This window comes from Vulpes vulpes, chromosome 10 (genome assembly GCF_048418805.1).
Source record: "Vulpes vulpes isolate BD-2025 chromosome 10, VulVul3, whole genome shotgun sequence".
NCBI classification, from domain to species: domain Eukaryota; kingdom Metazoa; phylum Chordata; class Mammalia; order Carnivora; family Canidae; genus Vulpes; species Vulpes vulpes.
In genome coordinates, this window is record NC_132789.1 from 35,390,666 (window position 1) to 35,415,296 (window position 24,631).

General features: G+C 46.5%; 1 protein-coding gene across 17 annotated transcripts in view; it reads left to right on the top strand.

Annotated features, from left to right (window-relative positions):
• Positions 1–7,648, top strand: part of A1CF (APOBEC1 complementation factor) — an 83,073-nt gene extending 75,425 nt beyond the window's left edge. For all 17 annotated transcript variants that reach the window (XM_026014793.2, XM_072723542.1, XM_072723543.1 and 14 more), the window contains one exon: positions 499–7,648. In XM_026014793.2, coding sequence (XP_025870578.1) covers positions 499–647 — 149 coding nt within the window. In that variant the 3' untranslated portion in view covers positions 648–7,648. The remainder of the gene's footprint in view (positions 1–498) is intronic.
• The last annotated feature ends 16,983 nt before the right edge of the window (positions 7,649–24,631 follow it).

A 24,631-nucleotide genomic window follows, 5' to 3' on the forward strand; every position in this document is an offset into this window, starting at 1 on the left:
GTCTACCCAGGCCTTCTAGGTCCTTCTTGGGAAAGGGCAATGGTTTTCAACATTTCATTTAGGTGGGGATGCGGGTACAGAAGCCGACCCCCAGAGCCCCACCCCTCAGCCCTGCCAACCCATCAGACAATCAGACCCCCGATTGCCTCCCCTCCTTTATAAACTCTGAGAGCCTCTGAAAAAGTTCTAAAATCTCAAGCTTTAATCAGCTTGGCATCCTGTTAGGTTTCTGTTTCTTGGACTCCGTCCCTAGTGTTTCCAATTTTCTAAGCATGCGGTGGTTCTGGCACACATGGCTGACCTCACTTTGAGGAACGCTGTCTGTCCCCTAGTCAATGAGTCTAGGTTCTATGTCCCGAGTTCACTTTTTAAGATGTCCATATTGACTTTCGGCCTGAAGTGGCGTTAAATTTTCAAATTCCAAAAAAGTAGACAACAAGCCAACAGGGAGCAAATGTGAATGGCTTTCGATGAAGTTTTCTCTGCCTCCTCCTCCAGGATACGCTGTTCCCAACGCAACGGCACCTGTGTCCGCAGCCCAGCTCAAGCAAGCAGTGACCCTTGGACAAGACTTAGCATATACGACGTATGAGGTCTACCCCACTTTTGCAGTGACTGCCCGAGGGGATGGATATGGAGCCTTCTGAAGATAACTTTCTTTTAATTTAAGACACACAAAACTCTATCTAGAAGAAATAAACCTCTCACTGAGTTTCCTTATGATCAGAAGTCATACTTTTTCTAAAGGGATGCCCTTCCTGAGACCGTGCAGCTTATGCTAATTCTAGTCATGACATGAGGACATATTCCTGGTGAAATGAGATGTCAAGAAGCCTTTTGCCTGACAGAAATCTTAAGAGCCAGTGCCCCCCAAAAGTTATTTCTCCCAGGTTCCTGAGTGACGTGGGCATGCATCGACATGAAGAGAGATCTTTTAACCAGCAAATGTTCAGGGGGCTGAGCAGACCTGGCCCGGCAGGAGCAACAGAGGGAGGCAAGTAAACTCCAGAGTCTTAACCCCAGCTCACAGCTGCTTTTGTGATCCACAAAGTCACAGACAGGAAAGGGGAGGGTGGAGGATGCTGTCAGAAATGCCTACCCCGTTGCCCACTGCATGGGCATCTCCATCTCAGGTCAGAACCTATGAAAGACAGCCCAAGATTTGATGGGGCCAGCATCACTTCAGGTGCAAAATCCTACCTCCTCTATCCATCCTAGGCCCTGTCACCCACGTCCCCTGGGGACCTCCTGGAATTCAATGTGATGTGGTACAGATAAGGATAAAACGAATCCAAGCCTGTTTATTAAGCTCATCAGCCCACACCTCTTCTTCCCTGGAGCACCTACCCTTCCCAAGGATCCTCCAACACAGTAATCATCCCAACTTAAAATGGCTTCTCATTTCAAACATTTTGACTCATCCACATGGATTTGTTTTCATACCAGTTTCATTTTGCTCGTATCTCATGCCATAAAAAAAAAATAGCACATCAAATATACAAACTATACCCTAGGATGCTTTTTCCTATTCAGCAAATGGGTTGAAAAGTCATTTCAAACAGAGACGTGAAGATCTACTCTCATTTCTTTGGTCTTCTTGCAGCACCCAGACCAGCATCCAGCATTCAGAGACAGTTGGGGCTGGCCTTGGACTGTCTAACCTCTTATATTAAATCTGCCAAGAAATCCTCTGCCTTCCCTTCCTTCTGTTTTCAACAAGTGTCAGACAGCTTTACAATATCTGAGTCCTTTGGTCTTGAAGGCATCACAGAAAACCTTAAACTTGCCACTGCTGATTAGAAGCGGATTCTTAGACCCCCAGCAAGGATGTTAGTGACCAAAATCCCATGGGTTTAGGGCCTCTCTGCAGAAACATCTCCTGGGGATGTAGGTGCTACAAAAACTGGGATTGGAGGGAGCAGAGGCACTACTTTCTTGCCATTGTTGTAAATGACTGCTTTTTGTTCAAAACAGAAACAATCGAGGTCTGAACTCCAAACACCTATCACTACTGCTTCTGTCTCATTCGTGGTTTAAGACATATGGTACCAGAATTTCCGGGGGGGAAAAAAGTCCCTTGGCCCTGGTAAAATTCTACAGGACTCAAAGGGAAACATAAACCCAAAGACAGAAAAATTTGTCAACTCTTGAATGGACTCCTGGGATTCAACATCAGCCCAGATTCTAGTCAAAATCGGCTCAATTCCAATAATCATTGCAAGTCCTTGTAACTGTTCAGTTCCATTAAGTCCATTCAGATATCAAAGACCCCAAGGCCGCAGCTCACACTCTGAAAGGTTGGTGCTTTTGGCTTTACATTTTGTTCGTCGTACTCCAGAGGCCAGTGGTTCCCGAGCTTGGCTGCGCATTCGAAACAGCTGGACTACCTTGCAGAGCGCCATGCCAAGATGACGCCTGGCACCCATTAGGTAGGGTACCATGGAGCAGGAGCCTGGCCTCGGTGTTTCAAGATCTTGGGTGATTTCAATGTGCAGCTCACTTTGGGAACGGCTCTGGTCTGTCCATTTCCAGCCAACCCTTAATGTTTTCTTTAATTTATTTCACTTTCATTAAACAGAAAAATGCAAGAAAAAAATTTGTCTAAGGCAAAACGGATAGCCAACTCATAGTTTTGCAAATATTCATCTCATAAGAAGTACAAACTCGAATATAATTGGCTTCAAACTAACTCTTGGACCAAACGAATATTTTTAAATGAGAAAGTGAAAAATTCTCCCATCAGCAGTTCTGAGGTCCAAATCTACATTCCCGCACAGACCTGCTTTTATACTCAGAAAGAGTAATGACCTTGGGGCAGGCAAGTTCCTACTTAGTCCAAAAAAGCATTCCAGATTACAAGAGTGAACGTTTTAATGTTCTTTTAAAATCTTCAAATATAGAAAACAGTGCTCTGCATGTCCAGCCAGTGCCAAGTCGAAGGTCTGATCCAGAGGAGGTTTAAATTTAATCAGAACGAACAATTAGTTAATATGGGAATCTCTTACGAGAAAAAAGAAGCATTATTCCAGATTAAATCATCAAAAATTTTTTTTAAGACTAAGAACAGAAACCTAAATATACAAAAACGGCAAAGTATCAAGAAAATTGCTATGGGAACACCCTTGCTTAAGGAAACACAAGTATTTGTACACTAACCTCCTAAGGACTGATTTTATTCGAGTGAGTAGAAGTGGTTTTAGTAAGATCTAGAAAATATTCTGAATTCCATTAGAACATACTCATAGGAAGTATCAATGTGTCTACTGTGCCATCCGTGTGTATTTACTGTGTCCAAATTAAGTAACGGAGAGCAACTACAGAGCTCCACAAACTCATTATACGGCTCTAACGAGTTTGAAACTTCAAAAAATAGGATTGTTAAAAATCATGTGTGGAACCAAAGGCTTATTTTGCGTGATGTTTATGTTTTTGGACTTTGGAAATTCTTGTGCATCGACATCTATTTTTTTGTTGTTATTTCTTACTTTATTGCTTCGTAGGGGGGGAAAAAACTCTTTATAGAGGAAATTCAAATGAGTCAGCCAACCAAAAATAAAAATAAAAATAAAATGAGTCAACCAACCAAGTGATAACAGAATACCCAAACCAATAATTTAGAAGCATCTAGTAAGTTAGAATTGAGCTTCTAAATTTTGGTAATGAAAAGCTTAGTGAAAATTAAAAATCAACTGTGAGATGAGACATTTATTTTCTTACCTGTAAAAATGCTGCCTATTCTCAAATTGCTGTGCTTGCTTCCCACCCCATTCCTATCACTAAAAGACCATCTTTAAGTCCCACCCCTACCCAAACCTGGTATCACGGCAAACCACACCGTGTTTGGGTAAAAGCACCCAAAATGCTGCTAGAAAGCTACCTCGTGTTAAGAAAACAACCCTAAGCAACCACAGTTCTTTGACTTTTTAATGATGGATGGAAATCACACTATAGCTATGTCTTGACAATAGTTACTCAGGAAATTAGTTTTAGTTTTACTTAAAAGTTTAAAAGAAAAAATACATACGTTCTTCCAATCACATAGACTTCTTAGTTTTCCATAAATATCACCTCCAATAACGTCCGACGTATATTCATTTTCACGCTATTTTTCAATAACTATTTTATAGTTCAGTCTTGGCTCACAGGGTCACAATGTGAATCCATGGGGGACGGGGCGGTTCTCCGGAATAAGGGTCAGTCAAGAAAGTATTGCAAGTAAATTGTCCTTGTACGCAAAGCTACGAAGTCTGATAAAATGTATCACTGCTGCGCGACTCCAGGCCTACCCAAGGTGTTCCATAAGCAACCTACAACTAAACGTGAACAATGACCCCCAAGATAATATGAATTATCCCCTCCTCGCATCCATACAGAAATTCCCAGGAGATGAAAGGTAACCTGCAACTCAACCTGAAGACCTGGTACTTTTTCATATATCTTCCGGATACATTTTTATGTATCGGAGATACAATCTGTTCGAGATGAAACTAAGCTTCAACTGTGACACTTTTAGTGAACTTTGTGATCCCATTGAAAGAAAATATTCATATTAATAGCATAATTTAGGAATTTTAATGTACCATGGAAAGACAGAGAAACAGGGCAACCAACATTCCTACCTGACGGGCAATAGTGATTTACTGTGTTTCGTTGAACCCACCGCCAAATCTGATGCCGAGATTTTACTTCATCCCAGTGATGTCCAGACATGCTTTGAGCTTTGCAAGAACATAGCCTTAGACAACGGGATGCATCCACCAGGATATATGTTTATATTCGCCAACATTAGAGCAAAGCAAAGCAAGTCCTGCTACAGTAAGTCAAAGGAGACTTTCCGACCCCCATGCCCTATCACTTTACTTATGGAGTAAAACATTTTTTTAGAAATTTCATTCAATAAAAACATGGGTAAAAAAAAATAATAATAAATAAAAATAAAAACATGGGTACAGGATAGTCTGTTGCTCCCAAAATGTCCGTTTTAAAAGCCAGCTTTTTCTTACAGAGTAGAATGTGTGCGTTTAAGAGGGACAGCAGTGCACACCTCGGACACACACACTCATTTAGGGGAGCATGCGGGCTTTATGCATCTCCAGGTGCCCTGAGCTTTGCAGAGAAGATGAGAGAACACCTGAAGCTTCAGCTAATAGTGAGGAGAAATGAGTAAGCTGTCTAGAAGTGAAAACTAATTCACTTATTCTTCGGGAAACCAGCAGCCTCCGTTCATTCAACCGTGCCCGGAATGACACTGAGAACCCTCCTGCTTCTCCCTCTCTCACCGTTCTCTCATTTTGGGAGAGAAGTCGAGAAAAAGACTATGATGCCTCGTCCTCTCTTCACATGTGTTACCTTGTCTAAGGGGAGGGGAGATGCCAAGAAACGGGCCTTTAAAAAAAAGTCAGCTGCCAGCAGGATGCTCTTGGATACCCAGAAGAACATCAGCCCCACTCTGGGTTTAGTGCTATGTGGGTGACGGCACGTCCCCACTGGCTGGGCAGCCTGCTTTGCCCTTGTGAACCACAAGCCTTCGTGTCACAAGTGCACCTGAATGTAGACAATGTGCCGTGACCCCATTTTTATGGCTCCCTTCTTTTCTTTTCTTTTCTTTTTTCTATTCTTTTCCTTCTTTTCTTTTCCTTCTTTTCTTTTCTTTTCTTTTCTTTTCTTTCTTTTCTTTTCTTTTCTTTTCTTTCTTTCTTAATCTTGTAGAACTGGCTGTCTCTTCTCCAATAAGCAAAAGGTCCCAATAACTTCCTTCTGATGGGGCTGAGAGCCTAGTGAATAGACAGGAACGTGTCATCTTCTCCTTGGTGGTCACCCTCTGGCCACTGCCTGTCCAGGGACCCCATACACAACCCCTTCCTGGTCCTATAGTCCTTCCCAGTTCCCGGACTCTCGGTCCCCAGTTGTGCCTTCAGTGGACAGAGCGAGCGCCCCCCAACCCTGGGGCCACGTGGGACAGAGGCCCAGAGAGCCAGGGCCTGAGGAGGGTCTTCAGAGGATTTGCTTCCTCCGTAAACCAAGCCCCTCACACCGCACGCCAGAAAGGACTCGCAACCTAAACCTTCATCTTACAAGGCACATTGTCATTTCCCTTCCGTGTTTTGCAGATTTGCTCCGACACTTGTTCTCCCCTTCCATTACGCTTGCCCATGAACTTGACCAAATCCTCAGATGATCTCATATGAAGTTTCAAATATTTCTTAATGGAAAATAATACTGCCAGGTATCTTCCTGTTTCTGTACTTCTTTTCTTACTCTTTTATTTTCTTCGCTAATATTAAGAACTAAGCGAATCCTAATCTTCTATTGCTATAAACCCACAAGCTCTACCCCCTAGGGTGTATGATCATTCTGTATTCACTACGCACCTTCTCTAACGCCAGGAACTATGAACGTGTGTGCGGTGTGCGCCTATTTCCACAACGGGGTACACGGTCTGGCGATCCAGACCGGTCTGCGGTCTGCGTTTTTATAAACTGAATATGATTGCACTTAGGTTCACCAGTTGGCAGCTCGTTTCACTTAGAATCCCCACCATGAAATCAAACTCTGTTCTAAATTTTAAGATTCAATTATTATTGCCAAATACTAGCTGGACACCAAAAGTCCTTTTAGAGATTCATTTTAACTCTTCACCTATTATTACTGCTGTTCAAGTAAAATGAGTCTTCAAGTATGTTCCCCAGGAGAAATACAAAAGGTAGTGTAAAAAATAAAAAAAAGAAGGAACGATTTTTATTAGAGGTCCAGAAGCTTTAAAACACGCGACTGACAAGTTCGCATGCTGATTCGTGATGTTAAAGACCAGGTACTCAAGCTTGGCTGTTCTCTTGAACACATTTTGGTTATTAATTATTTTGGGGTCTTTTTTCGTTTTTTTTTTTTCTTTTTTTGTTTTCTAAATATACTCGTGTTTATAAAATTCAAAAATCTTCTTAACAAGCCTCATCTATATGTTTTGCAATAAATGACCTGCAATGAAGTATACATGTTCTATTCAGATGTACATTTTATTTTGAAATTTGGCACTTTCCACTGTAATTCCTAAGAGATCTGGGGGATGGTAGGATAAGAGCCGCAGATAAGTGTATTGAAATCAATCTATCGTTATCAGGGGTTTAAATGTTTGATGTGATTATTGGTAATTTTGTTTCTATTCCTTCATGACTTTTTTTTTTTTCCTACTTTTCTGCCTGCAGTAGAGCCAGGTATCATTATTCCCTGCCAACTAAAATAATACTGTCGGCAATATGCATTTCTCTTTTCCAGGTGTTTAACCATCTCTTGCTTCTTGTCCTTTTTTGTTATTAATGACTTTATTTATGTGACGTTAGTTAGCTGAGGTACCAAAAGAGAGAGAGAGATTAAAAACAGTATTAAAGAAGGTGCAAAAGGCACTTATTTTTGTACTCTGAGTACAGTATTTTATAGAACTCTGGTCGGTCTAAATGTACTAAGTAAAATTACAACATCCGTTCATTGGGAAAATGATCATTGGTTTGGAAGATGTAAACATAATGGTACCACAGGATCATAAATCACATGAAATGAAAGGTAATGCAGTATTGTGATGACTCGTGTAATTTCAAGATGACAAAGTGGTTTCAGTTGAATTTTCAAGTAACATTATAAAGTTTTAAAAGTACCAATGTGAGTTGCTGATTTCTTTTTCTTCTTTCCTGAGTGCTACAGTTTTACTCCTTTGGAGTAAATACTTAAATATTAATGACCTAACATTGCAGGTATTTTTTTTTGGCCATTTCTTTACATTTGCATCTTTTATGAAAGTGCCCTCTGTGCCTCTCCTGAGGGTAGAGGTAACATTTAATAATCAGGCGCATTATTTCCCAGTCAATAAAGAAAACAAGAGAAGTTCTCAGAAAGTGCAGATAGTGAGAAAGCATGACTCCAGCAAGGTCTGTGGGCTCTGAGGCCAACATTGGCCCATCCCTAATGGACAAGAACCCAGATCAGAAACCAGCCCTCCAGCCCCTGAACCCACTGCTATGTGTTCTGTTGGTCCTTGAGCAAGGAATGGTTGTGATCTTTTCAAAGGGCTGAGCCAAGACATCTTTTACATTTTAAAAGGTCATTTAAACATAAAGGAAGACAAACCAGGAGAGACTCCTAACTCTGGGAAACAAAGGGTCCTGGAAGGGGAGGTGGGCAAGCGTAAGGGGTGACTGGGTGGGTGACGGGCACTGAGGAGGGCACTTGATGGGATGAGCACTGGGTGTTATACTATATGTTGACAAATCGAACTTCAATAAGAACAAACAAACAAACAAAAAAGCTTTAAACATAAAGGAAAAATCTGTGACAAGACCCTAGGTGGCCCGTGAGGTCTAAAATATTTACCACCTGGCCTTTTGCAACAAGTTCCCCCAAACCCTGCACCAGGCCAACCCCGCATATTTCTGCTTCTATTGCAGGTAACCCCCCACTTCTAAGTACTAAATTCCGAGTTAGCTAGGACTGGGTCTGGCTGCCAGGGACAGCAGTGGCAGTGGCTTGCATAAGGTAGCTATTCGCTGGCCCCCAAAAGTCCCAAAAGGTAGTAGGATGCGGGTATAACGCTTCAGGGCGTTAGGAACAGAAGGTCTTCCTTCCCTGTAGGATCTGACCTCAGGGCTAAGATGATGGCCTGTGCATTCCAAATACAAGGACAGAGGAAGGGTAAGAGGGGAGAGGGAAGGAGCCTTAGCTAGCTCTCCCTTAAGGAGACCGACCACCAGGTGCCACACTTCCCAGGGGCTTCCATCCCCTCTCCCGGCAGAGCCCAGCAAGGGCCATGCCCAGGGACAAGATGTGGAAGGTGGTCCTCATCTGGGTGACCATAAGGAACACTTCTGCTGGGGAGGAATGGAATAATGGGTACTGCAGGGCAACAGCAGTGCCTGTCACAACCCCTGCCCCAGGAAAGACATGAGGGTGAGATGAACCAAAGCACCTGAGGTCAGCAGGCCCTGGGCGTGGCACCCCCTTCCTTCCCCAACTAGAAGGAAGCTGTCAGTTTGTCTCAGAATTTCTCGGAGTCTAGTCACCCGTTGAAGGCACATTTGTGGTAGGGACAGTGCCCCGGGTCCCACCGCCTGGTCTTGACCCCGCTGCATAACCTCCTCCCCCGAAGGCAGGCTGCGTCTGGGGGCTGGCCTCTGATGGATAGAATCGGATAGCACGTCTGAGATGAGGTTATAACAGAGTATGCTTCCCAGCTCTCTGGCCTTGCTCCCTCACTGTGATGAAGCCAGCTGCTGGGGCGTGACCTGTGCTGTGCAAAGGCACGTAGGACAAGGACCCCAAGGCAGCCGACAGCCGACGGCCTGTGAGGAACCCAGGGCTGCCCCCAGCCAGGTGACCGAGCTCTGGAAGCAGGTGTGGTCTCAGTGGAGCCTTGATGGACCACAGCCTGGGTCCACACGGTGGCTGAGAGGAGGAGAGGGCCTGGAGCACAGGACAGAGCTCTGGGACACTTGGACGTCCACCCTATGAAGCTGTGGCATCATAAGTGTTTTCAATTACTGGGTTTGGGGATAATTTGCTGTGAACAATGGATAACGAACGGATACAAGAGTAAAAAGTTATAAAGTTACAGTGAACACAAGTGGGTTTAGCAGCAGAGTCACCAGAGCTATTCTGCAGAATCACAGAAACCAACGCAATTTTTTTTAAGGTTTTCTAAAAGATTTTATTTATTTATTCATAAGAGACAGAGAGAGAGAGAGAGAGAGAGAGAGAGAGAGAGACAGGCAGAGGGAGAAGCAGGCTCCATGCAGGGAGCCCGACATGGGGCTTCATCCTGGGTCTCCAGGATCATGCCCTGGGCCAAAGGCAGTGCTAAACCACTGCGCCACCGGGGCTGCCCTAATTTAATTTTTTTTAAGTTTTTATTTTCATCCCATACTTAGTTAACATCCTGTGTTACATTAGTGTCAGGTGCACAACGGAGTCACCCAACACTTCTATACGTTACCCTGTGAAGCCAACCCAATTTCCAAATTTCTGAATGACCTGTTATTGTCAGGATCCAGGAGCATAGGCCCAGTACTAAGAAGAATAAAAGCTAGGGAAGTTGTATATACCTCGTAGGAGTTGCTCAAAAATGCTGACTGAGGAGAAAGAAGAAAGGAAGGGAGGGATGAATGAGAAAGGAAGGGATGCAGGGGAGCAGAGAAGAGGGAGGGGAGGGAAGAGGCTAACTTAGTCCTCGCCGCATTTGCCCCGGTTCCCAGCGAGCCCATCTATCACTGCTGCAGTGAAGGCATCTGGCCAAACATCAGACAGACTGTGTGCAGCCTTCCTGGCTCTGGTTTTCCAAAAACTTTAGCAATTCAAAGAATTTACGGGGTTTCTGGAGGAGGTCAAAGAGCAGGAGAGAGTGATTGATGGTAGAGACTGAGTATCATGGAAAAGCAAGGGGAAGAATGCCTGCACCTCGTCTCCCAGACAGAACGGGGAGGGGAGAGAGGAGAAAGAGACCCAAAGATCCAAGAACACAGGAGATCTGGATCACCTCCCACTGCTGTGTAGGGTGCCGAAGACTGCAGCACCGCCTCAAGAAGGGGGCCACCAAGCTTGGCAAGTTTTTGCCCGTCCCTGCCCCATTGGACGGGAGCTCAGTCAAAAATCAATTACGAAAAAAAAAATTTTTTTAACTCAATTATGGAAAAATGGCATCTAAGGTCCACCTCGACATGGTTCCAATGGTTCTCTGGGATCCCACGCGACCCCATGGAGGGGCCAGAGCACAGGCCTGCGAGCTGGCCAGAGGGCACCCGGCGGCCAATTACTAACTGCTGGAAGCCTGGGAGAAACCTGAACTATGTGATTCTGTTTCCTCATCTATTAAAGAGAAATTGTAATATCTCTTCCAGAGGGCTGGGGTAAGAATGCGTGGAGATCGTGCACATTAGAGCGCTCTGCCCAGCGTCGGACATGGCGAAAACCAAATAAAGAGATGTCTTTTTTTTTTTTTTTTGAGGACATATTTGCTACATTTAATTCAATGGTTATACCCAATCCTGTCTAGTAAAAACAAAACACCCCTATCAAAACTACATTGTGATGTGAGTATAGGTTTCTAGTTTTTGATACAGCTCTAGAAAAAAGTTGGCACCAAATGCACATTAAAAAACGTTTTACAAAAAGTGCTATAGAGACGATGTCGGGTTCTGATGGAAACTTCCAGGCTCACTTCTCTAAGAAACAAGGGGAAATCAGGCTCCGGGGCTCCCAGTGCTGTCCATACAAGTAACCCAACTGTCTCTTGCCCCCAAGGATTACAGCAAGAAATTCTAGCAAGAGCTCGAGAGCGAAAGGCAAAACTTGAAGACTGATCCATAATGGTAGTGACTTTTCTGTTATTGTTGTTATTTTCTCCTTTATTTCCTTGGGATGTAACCTGAGGGTGACCTGAGTCACAAAATTTTACAAGTAAGAGCACTAAAACCTCCAAGAGAAGGCCCCCTTTGCAACCAGAGGCCCAGGAAAGGAAGAACCAAGCAGTGCAGGCGAGGGGGCAGCGTTGTCTTTGTGTTTTCTTTTCTTTTTTTTTTCCTCCTCTCCCAGTCCTGCCCACCCCTGAGCTCCTTGCCAGGATGAAGCAGCACAGAGATGCCCCCACCCCACCCCAACCCAAAGAAGCCTCCTCCTTCCTGCAGAGGAGCAAGAGTCTGGAGTCAACCCTCATTTGAACCATGTTCTCTTGCCTCCGTGCCCGGAGGGCAGAGCCTGTAGTGTAGAGCTTCAGGAGGACACACAGGAAGACAACACTCAGAAGCACATCCTCTTAGCCAAAGGGAAGAGGCAAAGGAGTCCCTGGAGACAGAACATAAGAAAAATCCCAGAAAGGGATCCTGGGGAGGGGAAATTCCTCAATCTGTGTATTAATGCACATAATTCCAGGTTCACCCCACCAGGCTACACATACTCAGAAAAAAATTAAAAAGACACATTAAAGATTATGGCCAGGAATAAAGACGTCTATTCCAGAATGATAAAAGAGTTTGTTTAAAGAAGACAGAACAATCCTAAATGTTGACAACTTCACTAGTCGAGCCTCACAGCACGGGAAGCAAAGACCGAGGAGATTGACAGGAGGACTAGAGAAATGCACGATTGTGTTGCAGATTGAAATATCACTCTCAGTGATCTATGGGACAAATAGGAAAATCCGTGAAAACATGAAAGATTTGACAAATACCGCCTGCTAATTTGATGTAACAGTCATATACTGCTCCACCGGCCAACAGCAGAATATATATTCTTTTCAAATGCACAGAGAGTATTCACCTGGATAGACCGTATGTGAGGCTGTAAAAGAAATCTCAGTGAATTTCAAAGATTTCCAGTCATACAGATTCTGATCAATAGAATCAAAACTTAAAATCGGTGAAAGAAAGATATCTGGAAGGGGCACCTGGCTCGTTCACTCAGTAGAGCATGTGATCCTTGATCTCAAGGTTGGGAGTTCAAGCCCCACGTAGGGTGTGGAGCCTGGTTTAAAAACAAACAGAACAACAAAAAAAGCACCAAACCACTCCCCCCACCCCCCCACCCCCGTCAAAAAAAGAAAGGTATCTAGAAAATACCCAAATATTTGGATGCTAAGTAATATACTTTAATTTTTATTAAAAATAAAAGATCCAAAGAAAAAAATTAGAATATATGTTGAACTGAATGAAAACGAAAATTCAACATACCAACGTATCTGAGATACCACCAAAGTACTTAGGGAGGAAGGTAGAGCCCTACACACATATATTAGAAAGAAGGGATCCAATTATTTCTTAATGTAGAAAAAGGGCAAACTAAAGCATGCGGAAGGAAATAAATAATAAAGATGAGAATGGGAATCGATAAAATAAAAACCAGGAAAACAATAAAGGAAATCAATGAAACCAAAAGGTAGTTCTTTGATAAGATCGATAATATTTGTAAGCCGGTAGCCAAACTGATCAGGAAAAAGAGAAGAAAAGACAGCAAATTAACTAAGACACCACAGATTCTGCAGATACTAAAAAGGTAATAGAGGAATGTGTTATGAACAAATGTGTTAAAAGAAATTCCACAGTTTAAAAAATGTGCAAATTCCTTGAAAGGCACAGATTACAAAAGCCTAATCAAGAAGAAATAGAGAACGTGAGTAGTCCAACGGCTACTTTATTCTTTTAAGATTTTATTTATTTATTCATAAGAGACACAGAGAGGCAGAGACACAGGCAGAGGGAGAAGCAGGCTCCGTACAGGGAGCCGATGTTGGACTAGATCCCGGGTCCCCGGGGTCACACCCTGAGCCGAAGGCAGATGCTCAACCACTGAGCCACCCAGGAGCTCCTAGTCCACCGGCTATTAAAGAGATTAAGCTTGAAGATAAAAACATCCCCACAAAGAAAACTTCATGTCTATATGGCTTCGCTGGTGAAGTCTATCAGATATTTAAGTGAGAAATACCAATTCTATGCAAACTCTTCTGGAAAATTGAAAAGGAAGGAATATTTTCCTGCTTATTCTATGAAGCCAGCTTTACCCCAATATCAAACAAAGAAACTTCAGACCCTTATGATTATAATAATGTGTAACCCCATTGGATTAAAGAGAACTTCCTCAAAATGATGAAGGGCAGCTACCAAAAAATCTACAGCTAACCATATTTATATATAACCATCTATATGTGTGTGTGGTTATATATTTAATATTTCTATCAATATAAAATATAGTAATATTAAAATATATTGATATTAATTAAAATATTAATTATAATTAATTGTATGTTAATATAATTATAATTTATATTTAATTAAATTGTGTAATTCATATAATATTATTTATAGATTTTATATGTAATATATGTTTATATTTAATAATAATTAATATTAATTATATATAATTATAATTAATTAAAATATTAATAAATTAATAATTAGAACATTAATATGAAATATATATTTAGGATATATTAAAGATTTTATTTATTTATTTGACAGAGAGAGGGCACAAGCATAGGGAGCAGCAGGCAGAGGGAGAGGGAGAAGCAGGGACCCCGACATGGGACCGGATCCCAGGACCGTGAGATCACGACCAAAGGCACAGGTTTAACCAACTGAGCCACCCAGGCTCTGGACAGCTAACTCTCATGCTAATGGTGAAACTCTCTCGGCTTTCCTCATGAGGACAGATCCAGTCTCCACGTCCCTTCAATGCTGTGCTGGGGTTTCCCGCCAGTACATTAAGACAGAAATACAAGACCCAAACGTGAATGTTCACAGCTGCTCTATTCGAAATAGCCAATAACTGGGAAAACCCCAAACATTTATCAACAGTTGAATAAACAAATAAATTGCAATACCTTTATCCAAGGAATGCTGCTCAGCAGTAGGTAAAATGAACTCTCCATGCGTGCTGGGACATAGATGAATCTCAAAATAAGGACCCTACATGAAGGAAGGCAGACAAGGAGAGTGCCCACTGTGTGATTCCCTTTATGTAAAATCCCAGAGTATGCAGAGCCTCCTCCAGGGAGGGAAAGCAGAGCAGGGGTGTGGGGCAGAGGGCAGAGGGAGGGGTCCCCCAGCAGCAGCGGCACCCTCTGGGGCGGGGGGCTGCACTCAGCATCTTAGCTGCAGTGGGGACTTCGTGAGTATAGACATATCAAAACATCAACACTTGTACGGTTTTGTGATGTGTGGTTTAGGGTGTCAGCAAGACTCAATATAAAAATAAACAGAAAAAATAACAAACAAATGTGTATAAATAGTAAAAGAGTACAAGGGACAGAGTCACTACAGAGGTCAAGGGGTGACGACTCTGGTGATCTGGGTACAAGAAAGTATATTAGCAGAAAAAGAAAAAAAAGGAAAAATATTGGTTCAGCGAATTGCAACCTATCACCTCTGGGCCCCGCATTTCTGGTTCTGCAACGTGAAGGGACGCGATGCTCTTTAATAACTGTTCTAGAGGCTCTGCTATCTTGACTCCCTGACCTCAGGATTCTCCAAAACAGGCTTTAAAGACGCGGCCTGTGTGCTTTCCCTCCGAACCTCCAAAATTCCCGTGGACTAACAAGCCAGGGGTGGCTCACCCCCCGCATTTCCGATCCCCAGGGAAGAGACTCTAGCTCCCCACGCCGTGTGGGCCCAGGGCCCCCCACAGTAAAACCAGTAAAAACATCCTCAATGGAAGCCTGATTTGCTCTTATCTCGTAGCTCCTGCAGGCGATTCTGCTGACATAAACCCAGAAATAACCTTCTGCGGCCCTCCACAGCCAGGGAAACCTAACGCCGAGAGAGAATTACCCTCCCCGACCTGCTCTCTCCAAACGCAGCGGGTGGCGTGTGCACCCTTGGCTTATCCTCCATCTGGCAGTTGGGAAAATGTAAACGTGCGTGTGTGGTTACACTGTAACTTATTAGTGCCCGTACTGAGCTCCGACGGCTTGCTTTTTCTGATAAGAGCTGGGATAATTCATGACCCTTGTCTTGTTTTACTGGTTTCCTGTTAGAGGTTGTGGACTTTATTGTTAGCCTAAAGTATCTCTGCTAAGCGCCTTGGGAAACACACTGCAACGGCCAAAACTTGCTGCAATGTCCATCTCCCCCGTCGCCCCAACCAAATTCCTGAGATGAAGCGTTCAATCCAAAGCCAACATGACAGCCAAAATATTCCGAAGCTTGTCATGGGACAGAGCCTAGGACGGAGCTTCGATCAGATAGTGATGCTTCGCATCTGCTTCTGCACGACGGAAACGTCCTAAGCATACCTAATCTCGATTTCTGTCTAAAGTGCCTGGCTCTATGCCAGGGGCCAACCTGGGAGTCCAGGGACAGGACTTCTAGTCCCACATTTACTCTGAACTTGGAGCCTGTGTCCTTGGTTAACCTGCGACAGTGTCAGGTAGTGAGTCTCCACCTCTGTAAGATGAGAGTGGGTGCTCCTCACCTGATCGCCTCGGGGAACCGGTGGGTAACCCACACGAGGGAAGGGCCCAAGGAGGACCGTAGGGAATAGGACGGAGCCTCGATGCATTCAAGGTTCATGGAAACTGAAAAGAATAAAATGCACGTGAGACGAAACGTTGGCTGTGGCCCTGCAGTCGAGCCTGGTTTCAAAGATCCCTATGGCTTACTCCACCTCTACAAGCCTGCAAGGGTCCAAGCCAAGGTGCGGGGGACAGTGGGTGTGTGCTAACTTAGATCAAGTGTGACATCCAGTGGTCTGCTTGGCTAATGACACTCAGAGACTTTGGACCAGCCTAGGGAATTCTGACCTTGCAGGCACTGAATTCAAAGGAAGTGTTCTCTACTTGCTGGCCAGACCCTGTGAGCAAAGCCTCCCATGTGAGTCCTACCCACACTCCACCGCAACTGTGACACCTATGTCGCTAGCCACCGAAACGGATAAGGAGACAGAAAAGATGCAAAGGAGTTAAGTAACTTGCCCAGCTACCTTGCCAATTCACAACACGGAGATCATAAACACGGCCTGCTGCCCAAATCCATCACGCTGCATCCATCACTCTGGGACTTCTGGTTTCCAAATGTCCAGTTTTGAAATGTGGCAATTAGTCTGACAAAGGTGAAGTGATGCCAAGATACCATCTACTTGGGGAGAGGGCTGAGCCTAGAAACCAGATCTTGCAGAAGATCCACCTATTAATTTTCCCATAATCAACTGTTCATATGGGAAACATCCTTTAGCTCCACCCAGGCTTCTGAAGCACAGACTGACCACAAAGACCCTTTACTTTACTTCAAAGACGAGCCCCCGCCCTGCCAGGTGGCCTGAGCAGCAAGCTTACCAACCACTTCATATCAAGAGCTGGCGGCAGAGAGGACACGAACGAGAATCAATAACAACCATTTTAAGAAACTGGAATGGGTAGGTAATCCCCTTAGCGCAGGGGCAAAAGGTCTGACACACGTTAAAGTCCAGATGTTTCACTCTATATAACCCGGCTTGATGATTAATGTCCATAAAGATGACCCCGAGCATTAAGAACAATTAAATTTTTCTTATAGTCCTAGGCTTAATCAAATCGGGAAATGTGTCATCTAGTTTAGAAAGATTTAACATCCAAAACGATGAGAGTGAACATTTTCTGTGTAAATAGCTTGTGTTGAGGGCTGGCTTGGGTTTACCTCATTCTCAACCCTGGAACTGAGTCTGGGAATAGAGCCATGCGACATCTCTCTCCACCTCCAGCCAGAGATTCTCCTTATATTTCAATTATTTGTCTTATAAATGTATCTCCCAGTTAGAACCGGAGTTCCCTGAAACAAGGGGAATGAGATGAAAGCGACCCCGCAGTAGCCACACATTTTGAGTTTATGAGGGTTTCGGAGAATTCACAGAACTCCTCCGAGTGAACTTTGAGATGGCACCACAGGATCAGCAAAGTCCTGTGACCTGCACAGGGGACTCTGCAAAATTATCTGTCAAATACACAAAGAGGAATAGAGCGGACACCCTACTGAATTTCCTAGAGCGCTATGTAGGTAGACGCAAAGCAAAAATACAGGTTCTTGAGCTACCGACCCTGTTTGTTTGACTGGTTCAGCCACAACTTACGATAGCTACTCTTACACTACCCTCTGTGTGCCCAGCTGCTTCTGCACCTTTTACACCTATGCACTCCTGTCAGCCTCACCGCGTGCCTGAGAGACAGGTGCTCTGACCCTCGCGGTCCAGCGGGTGACGGTAGGGCCTACAGAAACCAATCCCGTGGCTCCTCAGTGGCACTGTCAAGTTTCAAGCCCTGCAGCTTCACTCCCGAATGGAGGGTGTTAAGCACAGGGGGCCACGGAGGGATGCCACTCAGACCTCCTGGAAGGGAGCGGCGGCCAGGCCGGATCTACCACGGGGCGCACAGCGGGGCCACACTCTTCTTGGGCTGCTCCCAGATGGTGATCGAAGGCCACGGGCCTAGGAAAGTCATGGGAGTCACCGGTCAAGCAAGCTTCGCTCAGAGAGTCGCCATCAGCCCGAGGATCTCGGATGCCATCGTTCCTTCCCCGCCTCTCCTTCCACAAGTGCAGTCTGAAGCTTCTCTAACCCCAGCAGATGATCTCTTGTGCGTCTAATCTCCTCGGGCATCTGCTTCTTGGGTGACGCAGGTGATCCCAGAAGGGGTCCAAGAAAGATCACTGCTCTGTGGATGTGCTCGCCTGCCATTTGGGTGCCCCTTCCGCGTGCCAACACCGTGAGGTTTCAGCACTGGTGCGATCGTGACCCAACGGGTGGGGACGACTCCATCCTTGATGGAACGTAGGGCCTGGAGGGCCGCTGGCACAGGTGGCGGCCTACTCGAGGGAGATTTCCCTGGCGTTACCCCTCGGGGGAAATGCCGTGGTGGGAGGCAATGCCTTCAACAGTACAACGACTCGGGCATTTGAAGGATATTGGGGAACACGTCTTATGAAGACAGGGGAGTGGGTTGGTCATCACCAGGTCGTATTAACGCTGCACAGAAGGACGGTGTGCATCTGAGGGTGGTGGACAGACAGCCAGGGGCTGAGGGAACCCGAGGGCCTCATCAGTATCGTGTCTCTTGCAGGGGAAAAGCAAATCACGGAGGGGAGTATTCTGAACCCCATTCTTAGAGTTGCACAACTCCGGAGACATCTCAATAATAAAGCAGGATTGGTGGCTCCAGAATAATCTGCCCTCATCTTTTCTCTGAGAGCATCTATTGCTCACGGAATGTTGTAGGGCGTCCCCTCGTCCCCTTCACCTCAGATGCTTAGTGAGTCCACTACGCCCACTACACCATTTTGCTGGCTTGTGCGGTGCCGTCCTTGGAATCCTACATTCAAATCCTCACCCCAAATAGGTCAGTTGAGTAAAAGCCATGTCTCTGGATGGGACCCCGGAATATGGGATGAAGACATCTGGGTGGATACCCCCAAGGTTGGCTCTACAGATCCCCTCGCCGCTGCCCAGCACCAAAAGCTTACAGAAGTGCCCCCCACCTCCACAGAAGAATGAGCGTTTCCCCTTCTGTGGGGAGATACTGGGAAGCTTCTCTTGCACAAGGCAATGGACGTCCCCCTAAGGCCACGCTCCCACCTCCTCTCCTGGCGGCCAGGCCAACAGAAAGCCTCAAATCCAGCAGAACTCAGCTTTGGCCACGCTGGGGCTGAAAGGGGAGGAAAGTTATACCCCCAGAAGGAATGGCAAAAATTACCCTGCACAGGGGTGCCCGGGGAGGATCAGGGGTTGAGCATCTGCCTTCAGCCCAGGGCGTGACCCCGGGGTCCTGGGATCGAGTCCTGTGTCGGGCTCCCCCAGGGATCCTGCTTCTCCCTCTGCCTGGGTCTCTGCCTCTCTCTGGGGCTCTCATGAATAATAAAGAAAATATTGAAAACAAAAAACCAAAACTACCAGTAAACAGGAGCAGAAGCGGGAGGAGAACCCCTGGGGTCGGACTGTGTGAGCGCTGCTTCCAGGGGCCAGTGTGAGGCTGGGGAGGGCAGAGGGCACCGTGGAGGCCTTGGCACCCTGGCGCCCTGGTGGCCTGGCACAGGTCCCTAAGGAAGGGGCCAACTCGTGGCGGTGGCTGCATGCTCTCCGCTGCTGTAGCACATCATGCAAAGGGTAGCGGCCCAAACACCCCAACTCTCAGGGGGTACGGCCGCAGAGAGCCGAAGAGCAGAGGGGAGCTTGCAGGCAGGAACCAAGGCCTCGGCACCGCCCCCTTCCCTCTAGGGACCAAGGGCACACCGTTGCCTTGGCTTGGCCAGCTTCCAGAGGGCTTGCACCCCCTGCGTGGGCCTCCGAGCCTCGGGAGCCTCGCAGCACTTCCCTCTAGCAGGGACCCCCGGGCCCACCCTGAGGACCCCCTCTCCCCAGCCTTGGCCTTAAACTCGGGCCCTCAGCCTCGGCTGGGACTCCCCTTTGCCAAGGAAGGTAACTGTGGGCAGGTTCCAGGGACCAGGACACCAACGTCCTTGGGGGTGGGGAGGGCATCATCCAGATGACCTTTTTTTTTTTTTTTGACCTATAAGGTGACATGAGTGCAAGGCGTACAATCCAATGACTTGGCGCATGTGTATATTGTGAAATCATCACCGCGGTAGGTCTCGTTACCATCCATCACCTCGTGTCATTATAATCTTTTCTCGCGATGGGAACTTTTGCGAGCCAATGTCTTAGCAACTTTCGAATACACAAAACAATATTACTAACCAGAGTTTCTCTGCTGTACTTGGGACCCCCTAGACCTCGTCCGTCTTATACCTGGAGGGGGTCGTTCAAGCCCACCACGCCCACCCTCCACCTCTGGCCACCGCCCATCTGTTCTCGTGTCTGTGAGTTCCTTTTTTTTTTTTTAGGTTCCATATGTGAATGAGATCCGATGGGATTTGTCTTTCTCTGTCTGGCTTATTTCACTTAAGGGTAAAGCCTTCAAGGTCCATCTACATTGTTGCAAACAGCAGGGTTTCCTGCTTTTCTTTGTGTTTGGGTTGCATAATATGCCATCACATGTAATAGGTGACTTTTTAAAATATTTATTTATTTATTTATTTATTTATTTATTTATTTATTTAAGATTGAGAGAGAGAGAGTCAGAGAGCGAGCCCAGTGGAAGGGGCAGAGGGAGGGGAAGAAAGAAATTCAGGACAGAACACAATACACATGCATCACTCATGGGATACAAATTCCTTTCCGTGATGTGCCATCATCGTATGTCTGACCCACGTGAAGTCTGGATTTCCTCCTCTCTCCTTGAACTTCTTAAATTCACCTCCTTTTTACTCCACCATTTAGAGAAGTGGCAGGGTCTTTAAAAAGGGGGGGGATCCCTGGGTGGCTCAGTGGTCTGGCGCCTGCCTTCGACCCAGGGTGTGATCCTTGGGTCCCGGGATCGAGTCCCATGTCGGGCTCCCTGCGTGGAGCCTGCTTCTCTCTCTGCCTCTCTCTCTCTCTTTCTCTGTGTGTGTGTGTGTGTGTGTGTGTGTGTGTCTCATGAATAAATAAGTAAAATATTTTAAAAAATAAAAAATAAAAAAATAAAGAAGTGGCAGGGGGATCTAGAATATTTCCTGCAATGTGGGTGAGACACGCAGGTTTACCTGCCTGTAAACCCTGCTTTCCAAGCTAAGAAACCCAAGCCTCCTGCAGGCCTGGTGTGTGTTGCACAAATGCCACATTCCCCGGAGGCACCGCCTCTCTCCAGACACCCTGCAAAACAAGGCCAGCTCTGGAAGGAGACCGCTGAGTTCACGAAGAGGGCCACAGGGAATCTGTCGCAGGCGGGCCGCACCGTCAAACGTGCAGAAGCAGATCGCTTGCTTCTTCTCCAAGAGGAGCCTTTGAAGCGTCTCTATCCCAGGGACAGGCCGACTGAAAAATGGGAGTTCTTGGGACCACCCCTCGCCTGGCAAAGCAGCAGACACGGCCCTCAGCCATGTGGAAAGTGCAGTGGCCTGTCAAGAAGCTGTGGCGCAGTTGGGGGCAGTCGAAGCTGAGTCAGGCAGGCCTGGCCTCCCATTGCAGCACTGCTGCTCATGATGTGCACTGCAAAAGTCCCCTCAGCCCTCCGCAACTTCCTCTGCAAAACAATCACAGGCTGTAATGAGGCTAAACCAGCTCACCTATGCCAGGCCCCTACCCCTGTGTCTGGCGTGTGAGGGCCCCATAGCTGAAATAATTTAAAATAAGTCATTTTTCACTAAATGTAGGGAACGTTGAATTAGAAATAGATTTCTTGCCATCAGGGAATCTAAAAACCTCTACTATGCTAGTGTGTTGTGAGTCGGTGAGAAAGGGACTAGTACATAGTAGTTCTCATCCCTGGGAATAGTGGTTTGGAGAAAAATATAGTAGACGCTTGGCAAATATCACTTGCCTTTTGCTTCTCCTTCCCAGGCTTATTTACCTCCTAAAACCAATGTCCGTAAGATTATAAGGACATCAGAAGTGTACAAAAGGAGTTTGGGGGGGGGGGGTTAAAGATGTTATTTATTTGTTTGAAAGAGAGAGAGAGAGCACAAACAGGGGGAGAGGGAGAAGGAGAAGCAGACTCCGTGCAGAGTGCAGAGCCCAACACAGGGCTCGACCCCAGGACCCTGAGATCATGACCTGAGCCAAAGGCAGATGCTTCACCGACTGAGACACCCAGCGCCCCCGCCCAAGGGATTGGAGTTTTAAATCTTCAATTAATCACTTAAAATCATCGTTTTTAAACATGAATCAACAATCCCACCTGTACTGACAACCTACTGACAATCGATCGTACTGGATTCACAGCGCTCTAAGCTTCTCCGAAGGACTCCTCTAGTAAAATACTGCGACATCCTCGCAGCCCAGTCTTGAGACTAAACCATGTGAAAAAGCAAAGACTTCCTCTCAGGTGGCCCCTCGGCGCCCTGCAGGCCTGGCGTGGTTTCCCAGCCGCTGCGACAGGTGGCGCTGCAGATTCAGCGTAGAGAAAATCCCCGCGTCCAGGTGGATTCATTCCAGCCGTGTCCAGGTGGATTCATTCCAGCCGTGAAGGACCCGTCTGTTCCTTCCCCCCTGTCACCTCTGATGTCCCGTCAACCCAGAGCAACTTGTCTATTTTGCTGGAGGGACAAGAGGGTGAAGCACCCAGAATGGTCTCTGTCCCCCTGCCCCCCTCCCAGCCAAACTCTACCTGTGGATCTAATCCCCCTGCAAAGGGGGGATATGGGGCACCTGGTGGCTCAGTGGTTGAGCATCTGCTTTCGGCCCAGGGTGTGACCCCGGGGTCCTGGGATTGAGTCCCATGTCGGGCTCCCTGCATGGAGCCTGCTTCTCTCTCTGCCTGGGTCTCTGCCTCCCTCTGTGTGTCTCACAAATAAATAAGATCAAAAAAGAAAGAGAGGAAGAAAGAGTAAGAAGAGGTGGGCCTGTAGAGCTCCAGAGGGTAGGAAGGGCAGAGGCAGGGCCGTCAGTCAGCCGCTGGCCCCCCCCCCCGCGTTGGCCAGAGCTAGTGAACCAGAGCACAGCTCTCCATCTTCCCACACGCTCCTCCTGCCGCTCCCGTGTGGCTCCTAGTCGACGGCGATGCCCCATGAAGTCCACATGGTTCTGAGACTTGGAAGGTCAAGCCCTTGACAAGAATCGGAGGTGGTGACAAACGTATCCCAGACTCACCAGACCATCATAAATGATGGTACCAGGCCAGGGACCCAGGCCTTCTGCCTCCCGAGGGAGACCAAGCCTCTACTGCTGGGAGTCGGATTATCTAAGCAGAAAGCCTGAGGAGAGGCCCAGACGAGGGAGCACTAGGGGTCCGGCTGCGGTCAAGTGCCCCCCTCCTCATCTGGAGAAGGGGCAGGGGCAGGGGAGGCACAAGTTCAGTCCAGAACTGCCCGTGAGGGGCTGTGCTGTTAGCGCACGTCGCCCAGCAGGCCGGCCTTACCTTGGAGAAGCAAGGCCTGCTCTGCGGGCCCAGAACGGCCCAGCCCTCTGGATGCTCCTGCCCTGAGCCCACCACCTCCACCTGCCCAGGCACCTTACCCCTTGGCTTTGAAGGCAGTCAGGTCCAATCTTGAGCTCAATGGCCAGTCCCTTCATTAATATTGTTTTCTTAGGAATCTTGTACAGTTTTGTATGTTTTTTTCTCTATGGTTTTTCAGCTTTGAATTTGCTGCTCTAAAGTGCTTGCAGAAGGGGTGACCAGGTGGCCCAGGTCATGATCGCGGGGTCCTGGGATCAAGTCCTGCATCGGGCTCCCTGCTTCTCCTTCTGCCCCTCCACCCACTTGTGCTTACTTTTTCTCTCTCTCTCTCTCTCAAATAAATAAATAAAATATTCGACAGCTAAAAAAATAAAGTGCTTTGGGAAGTTGAGTATGAAGCATGTAAACTACATCCTGCTACTTCTCAAAACCACTGACGATGCAGAATGAGCATCTCTAGTGGGCTCGGGGGCACTTGGAGATGAAATCCAGCCAGAGTTTTAAACTATCATGCACCCAAAGTGGTGCTATCAGCCTCCGGCTCATTCCTGACTTCTACGTGGCAAGTGCAGCTCTTCAAGGCGCTGCGATTCTCCTGACACCCTGAAATCTCAGCCCTTCTCAACCTCCTCCTTCTCTCAGCCCATGCTCACAGTCCTGCTCACCCCCATCTGTTCTGCATCCACTCCTTTTACAAATGTCAGTGCAGGATGTCAGTCATATGGGAGAGACCAAAAGTATAACAACATAAGGGACCGCCATGTATCCACCATTGACCTCTAGCAAGTCGTGTTTTCCCATTATTACTGCAGGTGTTTCTATTTTTTATTTTAAAATAAACTTTAACTTTTTAATTTTTTTTTTTTTTTTTATGATAGTCACAGAGAGAGAGAGAGAGAGGCAGAGACACAGGCGGAGGGAGAAGCAGGCTCCATGCACCAGGAGCCCGATGTGGGATTCGATCCCGGGTCTCCAGGATCGCGCCCTGGGCCAAAGGCAGGCGCCAAACCGCTGCGCCACCCAGGGATCCCAACTTTTTAATTTTTATTTTAACTTCTGTGTAGTCAACATATAGTGTCATATTCACCTCAGTAATGTTACATTAGTGTACAATAGTGATTCGGCAAGTCTGTGCATTACTCAGTGCTCAGTATGACAAGTGAACTCATAACCCCCTTCACTTACTTCCCCCATCTCTCCACTGACCCT